Source organism: Salmo salar, chromosome 09 (assembly GCF_965601325.2).
Source record: "Salmo salar chromosome 09, fSalSal1, whole genome shotgun sequence".
NCBI classification, from domain to species: Eukaryota; Metazoa; Chordata; class Actinopteri; order Salmoniformes; family Salmonidae; genus Salmo; species Salmo salar.
In genome coordinates, this window is record NC_138299.1 from 20,994,472 (window position 1) to 21,013,506 (window position 19,035).

Below are 19,035 nucleotides of genomic sequence, written 5' to 3' on the forward strand. Positions count from 1 at the left end.
TTTATTTTTTGCTCCTTTGCACCCCAGTATCTCTACTTGCACATTCATCTTCTACATATCTATCACTCCAGTGTTTAATTGCTAAATTGTAATTACTTCGCCACTACGGCCTATTTATTGCCTTACCTCCCTAATCTTACCTCATTTGCACACACTGTATATAGATTCTTTCTATTGTGTTATTGACTGTACGTTTGTTTATTCCATGTGTAACTCTGTGTTGTTGTTTGTGTCGCACTGCTTTGCTTTATCTTGGCCAGGTCGCAGTTGTAAATGAGAACTTGTTCTCAACTGGCCTACCTGGTTAAATAAAGGTGAAATAAAAAAAATGAAATACTGGTGTTGTCTTTACCACTATTGTATCCCGTTTTGCCACGTCTGGTCTCTTGGCCGTCCCACCCCTAAGGTGGACTCTGCTCCCGCTCAGTCCAGTCAAAGCTCTTCTCTGTCCTGGAACCCTAATGGTGGAACGAGCTTCCCCATTGACGCTAGGACAGCAGAGTCCCCGCCCATCTTCTGAAAACGTCTGAAACCCTACTTCTTCAAAGAGTATCTTAAAAAATACATCTCAGTCTTAGCCAGCATATAACCTATATCCTAACAGTGTAAAGTCTAGGAGTTAATGCGGTTCTGCATATTCCCCCAGCCAACCTTAAAGAGCTGATTAGCCAGACCATGGTGAGCTGGGCTCAGGAGTGCCACGTCCAGGACCCCGAGCTGGTCAGAGTGATGTTCAGCCTGCTGAGGAGACAGTACGACAGCATTGGAGAGCTGCTCCGGGCCATGAGGAAGAGCTACACTATCAGTGCTGCCTCTATACAGGACACCATCAACCTGCTGGCTTCTCTGGGTCAGATCAGATCACTGCTGTCCGTACGCATGGGCAAGGAGGAAGAGAAACTCATGATCGACGGTCTGGGGTAGGCAGGGGCACGTCACAACAAAGTCTGCATGAACATAGTCTGATAATTAGGTGTTTTTAGTGGATGAAATATTGTTTACAAGCCTTTGGTAACTTCTAAGATCGATACAATAACAGTGTTGCATGTTCAGGCATCGCGCTGTTCTAAGTATTCTCTCATGTTCAGAGTTGCTTGTGTTTTGTATTTCCATCCAGTGACATCATGAACAACAAGATATTCTACCAGCACCCCAACCTGATGCGCGTGCTGGGCATGCATGAGACGGTGATGGAGGTGATGGTCAACGTGCTGGGAGGAGGCAAGTCCCAGGTACAGTAGTGAGGATAGAAGAGACTCTGGTGCATCACAGCATCCATGCCATACTGTAGAGGTGTTGATGAGAGATTAAGTTAGCACTGTGTGACTACTGGGTAGGTGTCAGACGCAGCATAACAACTCCCAATTAAAGGGAATTACTTTAAAAAAAAAAAGTTTTAAACTGCCCTCTAGACCACATGTCAAACTCATTGCACAGAGGGCCGAGTGTCTGCGTGTTTTCGCTCCTCCCTTGTACTTGATTGATTTAAATAAGTTATCTAATTAGTGAGGAACTCCCCTCACCTGGTTGTCTAGGTCTTAATTGAAAGGAAAAACAAAAACCAGCAGCTAATAATATTGGCTGGAATGGAGTGAATGGAATGGTATCAGATGGAAACCATATGTTTGATACCATTACATTTATTCTGTACCAGCCATTACTATGAGCCTGTCCTCCCCAATTAAGGTGCCACCAACCTCCTGCGAATGAGTTTGACACCCCTGCTCTAGAGTCTAAGCCTCGGGGGAATTGTTTTAAGATGGTCATACTAAGGGTCATTTCAAAATTTGATTTTGAATTTTAGGATCTCTTTAGGTATCTGCAAAAAAATATATATTTGATGAAACATTGAATTTGGCCTTACTGCTATTAGCCCATAGAAACGCGTTGAATAACAGATTCATATATGGAAAAACAGATAGTCCCAAAAAAATGTGTTTGTTTGTTTTGAAGTGTTTGTCCTATATCTTAGAGATATAAGAAAGCTCAGAAAAAGAAATGAAAATCCTGTAATTACCCATATACATTTAATGTGGAAATGCCCTATTCACTTCCATTCATTTTTTGGGGTTACATTCATCCTGGTACCATGACACTTGTGGGGGTTGTAGAGTGAAATGGAGAACACCGTTTGTGAGAAACTCATCTTTCCATGGGGGGGGGGTCATATTAGAGTGTAGCCCAAACTGTGAGAAACATTTTCGGGATGTCTCCTTGTCTGACAAACACAGCTGTAGCTCGGCCACATTCCACCACAGATGCGGAAGGCCACACTGGAAAAATAATTTTAATTACAATAATTGTATTATGCCCAGCTCATTAGGCCCCTTGATGATGTGAGGCCTGAGGCAATTACCTGTTCTGTCTAATGGTAAATCCACCAGTGGCCATAAGTTATCGATCTTACCATCTGGTAGTGCCTATCTTGACTGCATCAAATCGTTGTAAAGAAGCTAGCTAGCTAGCTAGCTAGCTAACATAATAAGACTAATTGAGGTTATTTTGCTGTGCTCCCCGTAATTGTCTACAACAACTCCATTCATATTAAACAATATTCTACCTTTTGGTTGATCATTGTAGCCTACTCCTTCTCATTTAGCCAACTGAATTCCATCATTTTAATTCCATTTTCCATTGACGAGAAATCTCCAACTTCACTTTCTACACATGGAGCCTCTGACTGTAGCGCCACTTTGATTGACTGACAATAACAACACGATACATGTGTGAAACGTGTAGGCTTCGGGTGCGTCTTTTTTATGGGACGCACTCATAAAAACAGTTTTATAAAAATGGTGAATGTCATGGTTTATCCTCGTAGGCTATGTAGCAATGTCACATAGATAGTTATATTTAATTTTAGAAAGACTATTTTAAAATACGTTATTTGTATTATTATTTTTATTAATACTCTCCCAAGTAATCTAATATTAACTTCCATTCGGATTTTTGAATATTCAAATAGCCGTGCCCATCCATAGTTGAGAGAAACTCTTCCCGCATTCAGAGCAGTGGTAAGGCTTCTCTCCTGTGTGTATTCTCTGAACTTTTAGCTCAGCTGATGTTGTGAAGCACTTCCCACAGTCAGAGCAGTAGTAAGGCTTCTCTCCAGTATGTATCCGTTGGTGTGTTTTTACATTGCCCAATTGGGAGAAACTCTTCTTAGTCAGAGCAGTAGTAAGGCTTCTATCCTTTATGTATACATTGGTGTCTTTTTAAGTAGCTCAACACGGAGAAACTATTCCCACAGTCATAGCAGAAGTAAGGCTTCTCTCCTGTGTGTGGTCTCTGATGAACTTTAAGGTCATTTGATGTTATAAAGCATTTTTCATAGTCAGAGCAGGAGTAAGGCTTCTCTCTGTGTGTTTATTTTGGTGTATTTTTAAGTGGCCCAGTTGAGAGAAACTCTCCACAGTCAGAGCAGTAGTAAGGCTTCTCTCATTTATGTATATGTTACTGTGTTTTTAAGTTATCCTTAACTCTCCAATAAGAAATGCTGCCCGACCTATTGTTTTTTTTCTTTCTTATAGTGGATATAACATTGAAGATCTGATTGTCTATGTTGAAAATATGTTAAAATTCGAACATAATCCTGTAGTTGAAATTCCACCCTCAAAACAGCAGTTTACATTGATGCCTTTTTCCAATCCAATGTATTTTTCACATAGATTCCACGTCACAATACGTTGAAACAACATTGATTCAACCAGTTTGTGCCCAGTGGGTACCTTCTAGAAAGATAGAACCTGCCCTTACCATGATAAACAGATTTTCCATTTTGCTCCTCTTCATCTTTAATGTTGACATTCAGCTCCAGTGTTTAACTGCAGTCTTCCAGCTTCATTGAGGCCATCTCTGGATCCTGCGGTGCAAACTGCTTTCCATTGTCTCAATCAGTACCCAGTGACTCTAGGTTTGGACTCAGTGTGGAAGGAGAGAGGCAGGCTAGGTTTGTCCTCACTGTTAATCTGGCAACTCTGACTAGGATCCCATTCCTAAACAGAAGTCGGAGTTCAACCTCCTGATCCTCCCCTGTGCATGCCACACCCTTCCCATGCTACTGTATGTATGAATACATTTTGAATGATGGCTGCCTAATATGCCATGGTGCTTACAAACACAGTGTGAAAGGTGGTGGCAGATGTGGGCCAGCTGAGTTCACAGCTCTTTCACTCAGAGCATTCATATCATTGACTCGCCCTCAAATGGACCATCAATACCAGAGTTCTACAAGACTATTTACATAATAGGCATTTCAACAGCCCTGACCCTCAGTAAAGTTCTGGACATAAAAATGAGCTCTAACAATGGGGCGTGGAAAGTGTGTGTTGAAATGGATACTGTAGTGGTGTGAGAAAGGTAACGCAAGCTTCCTCTCTGGTTCCATTGCCCAATAGTAAGTATTGGCACTATCGTTTGGTCACCTCACCAGACCTCCAATATGGTTGTGTGTTCCCTGTTTCCCTAATCTATCCTTTATCCTTATTGAACCATATCAAAATAACAGTGGGCAATCAAACCATATAACTTGGTTCAATCATTCAGGATATTACCCTGAAGAAGCCACTGTGTGACAAAACATTGGTGGTTTAATCAATAAATTACTGAGAGCTTGTATATAGTGTGTGCCGCTCTTTATTTTTTATAAGAATACATTGCGCTCTAACAACAGGGCATGGAAAGTGTCTGTTGAAGTGAATACTGTAGTGGTGTGAGAAAGGTAACACAAGCTTCCTGTTTCCATTCCGCAATTGTAAGGTGTCATTCTTGAATGTCCTTGTTTTTGAAAGAAAAGCACATTTATTTGTCCATTAAAATAACATCAAATTGATCAGAAATACAGTGTAGACATTGTTAATGTTGTAAATGACAATTGTAGCTGGAAACGGCAGATTCTTTAAGGAATATCTGCGTAGGCTTACAGAGGCCCATTATCAGCAACCATCACTCCTGTGTTCCAATGGCACGTTGTGTTAGCTAATCCAATTTGATCATTTTAAAAGGCTAATTGATCATTTGAAAACCCCTTGGCAATTTTGTTAGCACAGCTGTTAACTGTTGTTCTGATTAAAGAAGCAATAAAACTGGCCTTCTTTAGACTAGTTGAGTATCTGGAACATCCGCATTTGTGGGTTCGATTACAGACTCAAAATGGCCAAAAACCAAAAACTTTCTTCTGAATCTCGTCAGTCTATTCTTGTTCTAAGAAATGAAGGCTATTCCATGCGAGAAATTGTCAAGAAACTGAAGATCTTGTACAACGCTGTGTAGTACTCCATTCACAGAACAGCGCAAACTGGCCCTAACCAGAATAGAAAGAGGAGTGGGAGACCCCGATGCACAACTGAGCAAGAGGACAAGTACATTAGTGTCTAGTTTGAGAAACAGAAGCCTTACAAGTCCTCAACTGGCAGCTACCCTAAACATAGTACCCGTAAAACACCAGTCTCAACGTCAACAGTGAAGAGGCGACTCTGGGATGCTGGCCTTCTGGGTAGAGTTGCAAAGAAAAAGCCATATCTCAAACTGTCCAATAAAAACAAAAGATTAAGATGGGCAAAAGAACACAGACACTGGACAGAGGAACTCTGCCAAGAAGGCCAGCATCCCGGAGTCGCCTCTTCACTGTTGACGTTGAGACTGGTGTTTTGCAGGTACTATTTAATGAAGCTGCCAGCTGTGCCACTCGGGAGGCCAAGCCTTATTCTAAAATGAATTACATTTTTAAAAATCCTCATAAATCTACACACAATACCCTATAATGACAAAATGAAAAATCAGGTTTTTAGACCTTTTAGTACATTTATTAAAAATAAAAAACAGAGACTTTATTTCCATAAGTATTCAAACCTTTTGCTATGAGACTCAAAATTGAGCTCGGGTGCATTCTGTTTCCATTGATCATCCTTGAGATGTTGCTACAACTTGATTGGAGTCCAGCTGTGGTAAATTCAATTGATTGGACATGATTTGGAAAGGCACACCTCTGTCTATACAAGGTCCCACAGTTGACAGTGCATGTCAGAGCAAAAACCAAGTCATGTGGCTAAAATAATTATCCATAGACCTCCGAGACAGGACTGCCGAGGCACAGATCTGGGGAAGGGTACCAAAAAATGTCTGCAGCATTGAAGGTCCCCAAGAACACAGTGGCCTCCATTTATTATTAAATGGAAGAAGTTTGGAACCACCAAGACTCTTCCTAGAGCTGGCCGTCCGGCCAAACTTAGCAATTGGGGGAGAAGGGCCTTGGTCAGGGAGGTGACCAAGAACCTGATGGTCACTCTGACAGAGCTCCAGAGTTCCTCTGCGGAGATGGGAGAACCTTCAAGAAAAACAACCATCTCTGCAGCACTCCACCAATCAGGCTTTTATGGTAGTGGCCAGACGGAAGCCACTCCTCAGTAAAAGGCACATGACAGCCCGCTTGGAGATGGCCAAAAGGCACCTAAAGACTCTCAGACCATGAGAAACAAGATTATCTGGCCTGATGAAACCAAGATTTATCTCTTTGGCCTGAATGCCAAGCATCACGTCTGGAGGATACCTGGCACCATCCCTACAGTGAAGCATGGTAGTGGCCTCAGCATGCTGTGGGGGTGTTTTTCAATGGCAGGGACTGGAAGACTAGTCAAGATCGAGGGAAAGATTAACGTAGCAAAGTACAGAGACTTCCTTGATGGAAACCTGCTCAGGACCTCAGACTGGAGCGAACGTACACCTTCCAACAGGACAACGACCCTAAGCACACAGCCAAGACAATGCAGGAGTGGCTTCGGGACAAGTCTCTGAATGTCCTTGAGTGGCCCAGCCAGAGCCTGGACTTGAACCCAATCGAACATCTCTGGAGAGACCTGAAAATAGCTGTGCAGCAAAGCTCCCCATCCAACTTGACAGAGCTTGAGAGGATCTGCAGAGAAGAATGGGAGAAACTCCCCAAGTACAGGTGTGCCAAGCTTGTAGCATCATACCCAAGAAGACTCGAGGCTGTAATCACTGCAAATGGTGCTTCAACAAAGTACTGAGTAAAGGGTCTGAATACTGATGTAAAAAATTCCTAAAAACCTGTTTTTGTTTTGTCATTATGGGGTATTGTGTGTCGATTGATGAGGAAAAAATATGATTGAATACATTTTTGAATAAGGCTGTAACGTAACAAAATGTGGAAAAACTCAAGGCGTCTCAATACTTTCCGAATGCACTGTATGTCAGCTAAGTGTCTGTTTTGTACTGAGAGTTGTACAGGTTGAACCTCCATTAAGCCTATTCTGTCTTTTTCTCTCAGGAGATAGCGTTCCCCAAGATGGTGGCCAGCTGCTGTCGCTTCCTGTGTTACTTCTGCAGGATCAGTCGTCAGAACCAGAAGGCCATGTTTGACCACCTCAGCTACCTCTTGGAAAACAGCAGCGTGGGCCTAGGTAGGTACACCTGGGTCATATTTGTTAGGGCACACTGTATTAAAACAGAAAACAAAAACAAGCTTTTATTATTGGGCAAGTTCAAGGCACTCCTTCCCTGTTTCAGTCAGTTTTTTTATGACCTTGCTTAGCACTTTACACCTTTGACTTTATGGGTCATCTGACAGGAAAATGACATGATTTAACCAGTGTCTCTTATTTGATATTGGGACGACTGGCTCATACTGTAGTTACACTGGGTGTTACAACATCTCTGACGCTGTTCTCATTATTATGGACAATAATCTCATTGGGGCCTCAGGGTGGGTCCTTGAGCTGTCAGTCTGCGTACATTAGACACACATCTGAGATGAAGTGTGTGTGTGTGTGTGTGTGTGTGTGTGTGTGTGTGTGTGTGTGTGTGTGTGTGTGTGTGTGTGTGTGTGTGTGTGTGTGTGTGTGTGTGTGTGTGTGTTCGGCCAGTCGGTCGTGTTGAGAATTCATCAGTTGAGAGGGTAATTGTACATTCTATCAGGAGAGATGCCACAGTCACTCTGAGCACCCTGCTGTGGCAGAGCGAGATTGCTTCTCTTCTGGAATAACTCACACACAGAATGGTCCACAGGCAAAGGATAATCTAATCACAGTCTTGCACCTGTATTAGACAAAGCCTTTGAGCGTTCGTCTGAACCAATATTTTACACATTTTTGAATATTTCTGTTTATGAAAACAGAAATGGAAGTGTCCTTTACATCAGTGATTTCTCCTCAAAAAGTGTTCATAGGCTTGGATAAACTCAGTGAAACAATAGAAGCTATGTGTAATTGTTGCAAGTAGGAACTGGAAAGTTTGGTTTAGATCAGTATCACTCAGCTGTTGACAGATGAACAATCTGCCAGTCCAATCAGGGCCTGGTCCTGGTTCATGAGTGTAAATGCTGCCCCCTGCTGTTGGCTTTATGTTACTCCCACTATCTCCCATCTCAATGATTTATGATTTATGGTGATAACGAAAAATACATTACAGACAAAATTACTTTGCAATTTGCATACATCTAAAACATTAACATAGACATTACAGACGTATATATAAAAAATAATATAAAGACACAAATTTACAAAATTGCTGACTACCTCAGACTTAGTGGAATGGAGATTCATTCTCTATACACCATAATTGTTGTAAATGCCTGTAAGAAAGAAGCTACTTTAATTGGATCCTATATATGTTTTCTGCCCACAGCGTCCCCGGCCATGAGGGGCTCTACTCCTCTAGACGTGGCTGCCTCCTCTGTAATGGACAACAACGGCCTGGCCTTGGCCCTGGAGGAACCCGACCTGGATAAGGTAGGAGATGCTGTCTTTATTGGATTTGTGTATGTTGATGTGTGTGCATTTGAATTAGTGTTTTGTGTCTATGTGTTTAAGATTATCCTCAGTCCATGTGTCTGTTATTAAGCTTGTCCTGGTTGTGTCCTGGTTGTGTGTTGCAGGTGGTGACGTACCTAGCAGGCTGTGGGCTCCAGAGCTGTCCCATGCTGCTGGACAAAGGTTACCCTGACATCGGTTGGAACCCCATAGAGGGCGAGCGCTACCTCTCCTTCCTGCGCTTTGCTGTCTTTGTTAATGGTAGCTAGGACACTGTACTGTAATGACTGTCAACAGCTACTGTACTGAACCTTGGTCTCTGTAGGGTAAAGTGGAAAATGGGGCTTGGTACTGTACTGTGCCTTCCACACCAGGTTTAGGCAGGGTTAGAGAGGGCCTGTCTGTATGCTGCAGAGCAGGCTAGACTGCCTGAGAAGGTTAGTATCTGGGAGCTACAACCTCAGTGCCAGTAGAGCTCAGTGGAGGAACAGCTCCTGGCTGAAAGAGCAGGGCAGCCATTCATTTCCTTCCTGACAGTGATGGACCAAAAATAAGTACCGATACATTGGCAAGCACTCACTAGATGAGGTTTATATCTGATGCTGTTCACCTCTGAGGCGTTTGGGTGCCCGTGGGAGTATTATGTCTATGTCAGAGTTGTTGATAAATGTGTGTGTTTTTCCACCTCCAATGCATTTTTCTGTGCATCTTGTGTTGATGTCAATGTGCTAATGCAGTTTAGCACTGATATATTTGTTTTGTTAACCTGGTGTGTGTGTGTGTGTGTGTGTCTGTGTGTGTGTTCCAGGTGAGAGTGTGGAGGAGAACTCCAGTGTGGTGGTGAAGCTACTGATCAGGCGTCCAGAGTGTTTTGGTCCGGCCCTGAGAGGAGAGGGGGGTAACGGGCTGCTAGCAGCCATGAAGGAGGCCATCAAGATCTCTGAGGACCTTGCTCTGGACCTGCCCTCCTCTGCCCAGGGGGTCAGCTCTGACGTGTAAGATAAATACTGTACCTGCCATAGCTATAGAGCAAGAGCTAACAGCATACCCAGCTGGCACATAACATTCTATTTAAAGTAATGTTCTCAGAACATTCAGAGAACGTTAAGAAACATTCTTCTGTGGGCATTTCAGTACTTCAGCATAACTTATTCTGCAGGTTTCCTCATGGTTCTATTTAAACTCATGTTCTCAGAACATTAAGAAAGTCTTCCATAAAAACCACAAGAAAACATTAGTAACGTTCTAAGAATGTTATTTTTTAAACATATACAGTACCAGTCAAAAGTTTGGACACACCTACTCATTCAAGGGTTTTTCTTTATTTTTACTATTTTCTACATTGTAGAATAATAGTGAAGACATCAAAACTATGAAATAACACATATGGAATCATGTAATAACCAAAAATGTGTTAAACAAATCAAAATCTATTTTATATTTGAGATTCTTCAAAGTAGCCACCCTTTGCCTTTGACAGTTTCACATTCTTGGCATTCTCTCAACCAGCTTCACCTGGAATGCTTTTCCAACAGTCTTGAAGGAGTTCCCACATAGGCTGAGCACCTGTTGGCTGCTTTTCCTTCACTCTTGTCGTGGAAATATTGAATCAAATATTTTTCAGATACCGGAACTTGTAAATTCAATTAGACTTTATTACAAAAGTAACAGAAGCCGAGCAATTCCATGAAAGAGCTTTTATACCTTTCCACTCTTGCATAACATACATAGTCACTCCTTTCTATGTAAATGATGAACACCCCTTGGCCTTGCGCCACCATTATCTTTCTGTCTCAATTCTGGCATGTTTACGCCCACATCTGATTTATCTTGCTCAAGTTTAGATTATATTGGTGGTGACACCACAGTACTAATACAAAAAATAATACATTTATTGCATATATATGTTCCTAATATAAGTGCTTTTCTAATAGTACTTCATTAATACAAACATATCTTCCCAGTATGTAACATGTCTCCCCAATACATATACATGGCTTGTGGTTCTAGTGTTGATTAACTAAAGTACATAGTCACTGGCCTTCACAACTTCAGGCCTATGTTGCCTATGAATGATTAACCCATATACGTATCCAGTAGCCTTCACAAGATCAGACATGGCCCAGAACGGTCAAGTCTGTTGTTCCAGCTTGGCACATTCACGTAGATTCTGCTTACGTTCTGTTTTTACATGTCTAACAGTTAGCCTTATATTGGCCCAACTTTATACATCCAGCCTACGTTATGCTTACACATGTCTAATGATTAACCCCATATTGATATATGTTGATATATGTTCCCCACTTCTGAGAAAACAATATAGATACTGAAAAATCCCCATGATGTCATGGATTTCTCCTACACTCTATGGTCCAACTCATCCCAAACCATCTAAGTTGGGTTGAGGTTGGATGATTGTGGAGGCCAGGTCATCTGATGCAGCCCTCCATCACTCTCCATCTTGGTCAAATAGCCCTTACTATGCCTGGAAATGTGTGTCATAGTCCTGTTGAAAAACAAATAATAGTCTCACTAAGCACAAACCAGATGGAATGGAGTATCACTGCAGAATGCTGTAGTAGCCTTGATGGTTAAGTGTGCCTTGAATTCTCAATAAATAACTGACAGTGTAACCAGCAAAGTACCCCCACACCATCACATCTCCTCCTCCATGCTTCACGGTGGGAAATACACATGCGGAGATCATCCATTCACCAACTCTGCGTCTCAAAAAGACACAGCGGTTGGAACCAAAAATATCAAATTTGGGCTCATCAGACCAAAGGACAGATTTACACCGGTCTAATGTCCTTTGCTCGTGTTTCTTGGCCCAAGCAAGTCTCTTCTTATTATTGGTGTCCTTTAGTAGTGGTTTCTTTGCAGCAATTCAACAATGAAGGCCATGATTCACACAGTCTCCTCTGAACGGTTGATGTTGAGATGTCTGTTACTTGAACTCTGTGAAGCATTTATTTGAGCTGCAATTTCTGAGGCTGGTAACTGTAATGAACTTATCCTCTGTAGCAGAGGTAATTCTGGGTCTTCCTTTCCTGTTGGCGGTCCTCATGAGAGCCAGTTTCATCATAGCGCTGGACGTTTCTTGTGACTGCACTTGAATAAACTTTCAAAGTTCTTGAAATGTTCCATATTGACAGACCTTCATGTCTTAAAGTAATGATGGACTGTCTCTTTGCTTATTTGAACTGTTCTTGCCATAATATGGACTTGGTCTTATACCAAATAGGGCTATCTTCTGTATACCACCCCTACCTTGTCACAGCACAACTGATTGGCTCAAACGCATTAAGAAGGAAAGAAATTCCACAAATTCACTTTTAAGAAGGCACACCTGTTAATTTAAGTGTATTCCCAATGACTACCTCATGAACATGGTTGCGAGAACACTTTTTTTGGTTACTACATGATTCCATATGTGTTGTTTCATAGTGTTGATGTCTTCACTATTATTCTACGATGTAGAAAATAGTAAAAATAAAGAAAAACCCTTGAATGAGTAGGTGTGTCCAAACTTTTGACTGGTACTGTACATTCTGTTATCTATCCACAAAGTGTGTTCAGGTGTGTTTGCCGCATCCATTAATTGGTCACACCTGATCTTAAACAGTGCTTGTTTCCTTTGAAATGGGTTCTGTTTAAATAGACTAAAATGAACAGCTTTGCATGAGTAAAAAATGTATGGCATGCTAACTCCATCCTGGTGGCGCGTTGGACTGATTGCGTGGATAGAGAACAGAGGATCACATGTTTGAATCTAACTGACGCCATGCCACAATATAAAATACGTGTTAGCATGATTAATTTGTCCTATCTGTGCTTGGAATTCAAAACAGTTAACCTAAGCCAGCAATGTTATTAAAAGTCATATTGAAACATGTTCTCAGACCGTAATTTAATTACCTTCAAATAGCCTATAATTTTCATTCTCAGAAAATAATAAAACCTCCCAGGAAAACGTTCAGGGGACCATAGTAAAGCGTTCTCAGAACCTCCCTGCAACCTAAAAATGCACATTCCCAGAACAGGCTAAATTTTCACTTCCGTTCTCAGAACCTTTAAAAAACGTTTCATTTTACCTGTCAGGAAAGTTATGGCTTTGTTCCCAGAACCATTGGGAAACCAAAAACATACGTTCCTACAACTTCCAAGGACCCAAATGTGCTAGCTGGGTAGAGCTAATAGTACATAGCGAACTAAACCCTGTAAGATCCTCATCAGTTAGTTAAGATAACAAGACACATCAGACCTTCTCACTCCCCCTCCTGTGTTTGTTGTGGGCAGGTCTGCTGAGGATGATGAGGAGGAAGAGGTGGTTCACATGGGAAATGCCATCATGTCCTTCTACTCTGCCCTCATCGACCTATTGGGACGCTGTGCCCCAGAGATGCACGTGAGTTTAGCTGATGGTCCCATCACAGATCATATGTACTCTTACCTACTCTGAGTTCATTTGCATTCGAAACATCTCAGCATCAGTTCACTCTGACTCACCTGGATAAGTAAAGGTTGAATGAATGTATCTTCTCCACCAATAGGACTAATACCCTTCTCATCCTCCCTCAGTTGATTAACAAGGGGAAAGGGGAAGCCCTGCGCATCCGTGCCATCCTGCGCTCCCTAGTGCCCACTGAAGACCTGGTGGGCATCATCAGCATAGCCCTCAAGATGCCTGTCATTCACAAAGGTAGAGGACTGCCCAGTAAAATTGGTTGAGTTATTAATAATAAAGTAGGAAACCCAATGGTGGTGCTGAAGTGCTGTTGATCCCAGCTCACAGTGCATGTCTGTCTACCTCCCACAGCTTAGAGTAAGACTGCTCTGCTCTCCTCATCTCCCTCTCATTTCTGTTCTGTTACTGTGTATTTTTCTCTATTGATTGCTCTACACAAGCAAGGCAACGCTCGGATCTTTTAAGACGCTGCTAGCTAGCACCGCCACACAACGAGAGCTGTCGGCTGGCCAACAACCTACTGGCCACACACTGGTTGAGCCAACGTTGTTTCCACGGCATTTCAATGAAATGACGTTGAACCAACGTGGAATAGATGTTGAATTTACATCTATGCCCAGTGGGAACTGAATCACTCAGCTGTGTCTCCCTCCCCAGAAACCCTGCAGTGTTGCTAATGAATACGTATGGCTTTCTTCAACAGAAGAGACTTGATATAATGTATGGGTAGCTCTCCAGCTGTGTGAATACTTCAAGAAAAACATGTAGAACACAAGTCATATTTAGACAGAGACCCACCACCTCCATATTCTTATTTTGATTTCCTCCTTTGTGTATTTCACCATTTGTTATATCCTATTTTCACTTTCTCCACCTCTCTATCTCCACCACAGACGGCACTGTGACAGAGCCTGATATGGCGGCCAGTTTCTGCCCGGACCACAAGGCCCCCATGGTGCTATTCCTGGACCGGGTCTATGGTATCGAGGACCAAAGCTTCCTACTTCACCTGCTGGAAGTGGGCTTCCTGCCAGACCTGCGAGCCTCTGCTTCTCTGGACACGGTAGGTGGTGGGCTCACCCTCAGCTGAGAGGTGGGAGACCATATTAGGCAAAGGCATCAAGTTGTTTGTTTTGCCATCTAGTTTGTTGTTTACCAGACAAGTGGGCTGAGGTATTCAAGGATGTGGGATTTGAGTGGAGTGGATGCTGTGTATTTAAGGGCCTGTGTGTGAGAGGGAGTTGGTGTATTTAAAACGGATTGTCTAAAAAGTCTGGTGTGTGTGTGGGCTGACTGGAGTATTCGTGGAGGTTGACCCTGGTGATTTGCTTGGGCAGGCAGGCGGTGAGCCTCTTGACAAGGGCTGGAATATCCCTGGCTCTGCTTGTTTTGGATCTTTTTCTGAGACAACCTTCCACCCCAGCCCCAGCACAGTGTTAATGTGACAAAGTCCAAGAATAGCCCCTGAGCCACCAGCCGCCCCACTCCTATACAGACACACAGCACGTTGATCCACACTAGGAAGCGCTAATGATCAACTACCCACGTAATCCAGCAGTTAGCAAATAAAAGTCTGCTTGATTCCCATGCAACAAGATGCTAAGCTCAGAGCTCCAGGCCTGGTATTAGAGAGTAGTACTCTGCAGATATGACGAGCCCTAGGAGGACACAGTGCTTTGCCCCGTTGTTTTAGTTCCTCATCAGCAATTCCCTAAGGACAAATGTACAGATTTGGCTTCACACGTGGCTTCTGTTTGCAGTAGTTGAAAGTCTTATCTGTGAGCATACCTAATGATAGGGATTGTGGAACAGTTGAAGTTGCGCTTAGGTGGTGAGATGACTGCTATATGACAGGTCTATTGTGCCCTCTGACCCCCTCCCCTGTAGGAGGTACTCAGCACCACAGAGACAGCTCTGGCCATGAACAGGTACATTGGCTCCGCCATGCTTCCCCTGCTCACCCGCTGTGCCCCCCACTTCGCTGGCACAGAGCACTACGCCACACTAATCGACTCCACGCTACACACCATCTACAGGCTGTCCAAGGGCCGCTCGCTCACCAAGGCCCAGAGAGATGCTATTGAGGAGTGTCTGCTGGCTGTCTGCAGGTAAGGTGTTCCACTATGTACTTTAGGAAGCAATAAGCTCACTGTGTGGCCATAGAAACACTTAAGCTAAACAGAAGCAGTATTATTCTGGGTGATGTCTCTCTGATCTCATGTTCCCTCCCTGGTCCTCCTCTGTCTGCAGGTACCTCCGCCCCTCCATGCTGCAGCAGCTCCTGCGCCGCCTGGTCTTTGACGTGCCCTTGCTGACAGAGTACTGCAAGATGCCTCTCAGGGTATGTGTCCTCTCCTTCCCTCTACCTCTCTCTTCCTCTGCCCTCCTGACTCCCCCTCTCTCCTCCTCTGCCCTCCTGACCCCCCTCTCTCCTCCTCTGCCCTCCTGACCCCCCCTTTCTCTTCCTCTGCCCTCCTGACCCCCTCTCTCTTCCTCTGCCCTCCTGACCCCCCCTCTCTCTTCCTCTGCCCTCCTGACCACCCCCCCCGTTCTGTCTCTCGCTCCGTCTCTCACTCCAGCTCCCTCTCCTATTAATGATGTTGTTTAGAGCAGCCTGGAATAATTGAATTGAACCATGTTGACTTCACTGCTCCTCTCTGTCAGAGTTTTCCCTCCAGAGAGACTGTAGTAATAATAGCAGCCTGCCTGTGGAAGACTGAACACAGTTGATTCTGCCTCCACTCAGATGGGGCACTTGTCTGTTTTTATGCTGAGCTAGTAAGAACTAATTTTGCATGACGTATCATCAGCTTGAGATCCTACGTGGGATGTTTGGCTCGGTGCCAGGGTGTTGTGTTTCGGTATGTCAGTGACTAAGGCGTCTGTTTGCCAGTCCTTCAGTGTAGCTCACAGCAGAGTGTACATACATCCTCCCACTAAGTCTAATGGACTGACCTTTGACCCTGTGTGTCCTCCACAGCTCTTGACCAACCACTACGAGCAGAGCTGGAAGTACTACTGTCTGCCGTCAGGCTGGGGCAGCTACGGCATGGCCTCAGACGAGGAACTGCTCCTCACAAAGAAGATCTTCTGGGGTGTCTTGGATTCGCTCTCACAGAGGGTAAAGCGAGGTCAACTCTAACAAAGCACCCAGGAGAACGTCAGGTCTCCAACAGGGCTCCTAGTTAAGCCTTCAAAGGCTGATAATGAGCCAATCAAACCAGGGCTGTACTGAGCTTTGATCATCAAGCCAATAGGTCATAACGTTCATTGTACGTAATGGACCAAGGCGCAGCGGGTTGAGTGCTCATCTTTACTTTATTTGAACACGTAACAAACAAAACAAGAAAACGATCGATCGAACGAACAGTGTTGCAGGCTAACACACAGCAGTACATCAACAACTTCCCACAAAGGGACAGGTGAAACAGGGCTACCTAAGTATGACTCTCAATCAGCAACAATGATGTACAGCTGTTCCTGATTGAGAGCCATACCAGGCCAACACAAAGAAATACACAACATAGAAATACAAAACAAGAACATTACCCAAAAACCCCGGAACACATACAGTGCCTTGCGAAAGTATTCGGCCCCCTTGAACTTTTCGACCTTTTGCAACATTTCAGGCTTCAAACATAAAAATAAAAACTATAATTTTTTGTGAAGAATCAACAACAAGTGGGACACAATTATGAAGTGGAACGAAATTTATTGGATATTTCAAACTTTTTTTACAAATAAAAAACTGAAAAATTGGCCGTGCAAAATTATTCAGCCCCCTTAAGTTAATACTTTGTAGCGCCACCTTTTGCTGCGATTACAGCTGTAAGTCGCTTGGGGTATGTCTCTATCAGTTTTGCACATCGAGAGACTGAATTTTTTGCCCATTCCTCTTTGCAAAACAGCTTGAGCTCAGTGAGGTTGGATGGAGAGCGTTTGTGAACAGCAGTTTTCAGTTCTTTCCACAGATTCTCGATTGGATTCAGGACTGGACTTTGACTTGGCCATTCTAACACCTGGATATGTTTATTTGTGAACCATTCCATTGTAGATTTTGCTTTATGTTTTGGATCATTGTCTTGTTGGAAGACAAATCTCCGTCCCAGTCTCAGGTCTTTTGCAGACTCCATCAGGTTTTCTTCCAGAATGGTCCTGTATTTGGCTCCATCCATCTTCCCATCAATTTTAACCATCTTCCCTGCCCCTGCTGAAGAAAAGCAGGCCCAAACCATGATGCTGCCACCACCATGTTTGACAGTGGGGATGGTGTGTTCAGGGTGATGAGCTGTGTTGCTTTTACGCCAAACATAACGTTTTGCATTGTTGCCAAAAAGTTCAATTTTGGTTTCATCTGACCAGAGCACCTTCTTCCACATGTTTGGTGTGTCTCCCAGGTGGCTAGTGGCAAACTTTAAACAACACTTTTTATGGATATCTTTAAGAAATGGCTTTCTTCTTGCCACTCTTCCATAAAGGCCAGATTTGTGCAGTATACGACTGATTGTTGTCCTATGGACAGAGTCTCCCACCTCAGCTGTAGATCTCTGCAGTTCATCCAGAGTGATCATGGGCCTCTTGGCTGCATCTCTGATCAGTCTTCTCCTTGTATGAGCTGAAAGTTTAGAGGGACGGCCGGGTCTTCGTAGATTTGCAGTGGTCTGATACTCCTTCCATTTCAATATTATCGCTTGCACAGTGCTCCTTGGGATGTTTAAAGCTTGGGAAATCTTTTTGTATCCAAATCCGGCTTTAAACTTCTCCACAACAGTATCTCGGACCTGCCTGGTGTGTTCCTTGTTCTTCATGATGCTCTCTGCGCTTTAAACGGACCTCTGAGACTATCACAGAGCAGGTGCATTTATACGGAGACTTGATTACACACAGGTGGATTCTATTTATCATCATTAGTCATTTAGGTCAACATTGGATCATTCAGAGATCCTCACTGAACTTCTGGAGAGAGTTTGCTGCACTGAAAGTAAAGGGGCTGAATAATTTTGCACGGCCAATTTTTCAGTTTTTTATTTGTTAAAAGTTTGAAATATCCAATAAATTTCGTTCCACTTCATGATTGTGTCCCACTTTTTGTTGATTCTTCACAAAAAATTACAGTTTTATATCTTTGTTTGAAGCCTGAAATGTGGCAAAAGGTCAAAGTTCAAGGGGGCCGAATACTTTCGCAAGGCACTGTAAATCAAACACCCCTCTTACATAAATACATATCCCATTAAACCCCGAACCACATAAAACAAATACCCCCTGCCATGTCCTGACCAAACTACAATAACCCCTTATACTGGTCAGGACGTGACAGACAGTGAGCGTTGGTATACCATTGAATTTTCTCTAAGAATGTCTCATTACCTTTCCTTTTCCTTGTTTTGCATTTACATTTTTCGAATCAAAGTAGATGTTGAATATGAACATTCATTTCATGATGGTCCTCTTTTTGATTTAAATGTCTGGACTCCGCACATCTTGGAGTGCACACATGAAAATGAAGCTGGTGAGCGAGAGCCCAGGCTGAGAACATCATCAATCTCTGTATCTGCTCTCTGTATTTATACATTTTTTATTTAACCTTTATTTAACTAGGCAAGTCAGTTAAGAACAAATTCGGCCTACCCTGGCCAAACCCAGATGATGCTGGGCCAATTGTGCGCCGCCCTATGGGACTCCCAATCACGGCCAGATAGGATACAATCTGGATTCAAACCAGGGACTGTAGTGACACCTATTGCACTGAGATGCAGTGGCTTAGACCGCTGCGCCACTAACTGGGACGACTCTGCATTAAGC

General features: G+C 43.3%; 1 protein-coding gene across 1 annotated transcript in view; it reads left to right on the forward strand.

Annotated features, from left to right (window-relative positions):
• The window catches only part of LOC106610839 (ryanodine receptor 3), a 161,675-nt gene that overhangs the window by 104,761 nt on the left and 37,879 nt on the right, over window positions 1-19,035 (forward strand). The window contains exons 39-50 of the mRNA XM_082955486.1: window positions 647-920; window positions 1,118-1,232; window positions 7,286-7,418; window positions 8,641-8,744; window positions 8,891-9,026; window positions 9,574-9,760; window positions 13,065-13,173; window positions 13,347-13,467; window positions 14,127-14,296; window positions 15,121-15,341; window positions 15,484-15,574; window positions 16,214-16,354. Of these exons, the coding sequence (XP_082811612.1) occupies window positions 647-920; window positions 1,118-1,232; window positions 7,286-7,418; window positions 8,641-8,744; window positions 8,891-9,026; window positions 9,574-9,760; window positions 13,065-13,173; window positions 13,347-13,467; window positions 14,127-14,296; window positions 15,121-15,341; window positions 15,484-15,574; window positions 16,214-16,354 (1,802 nt within the window). The remainder of the gene's footprint in view (window positions 1-646; window positions 921-1,117; window positions 1,233-7,285; window positions 7,419-8,640; window positions 8,745-8,890; window positions 9,027-9,573; window positions 9,761-13,064; window positions 13,174-13,346; window positions 13,468-14,126; window positions 14,297-15,120; window positions 15,342-15,483; window positions 15,575-16,213; window positions 16,355-19,035) is intronic.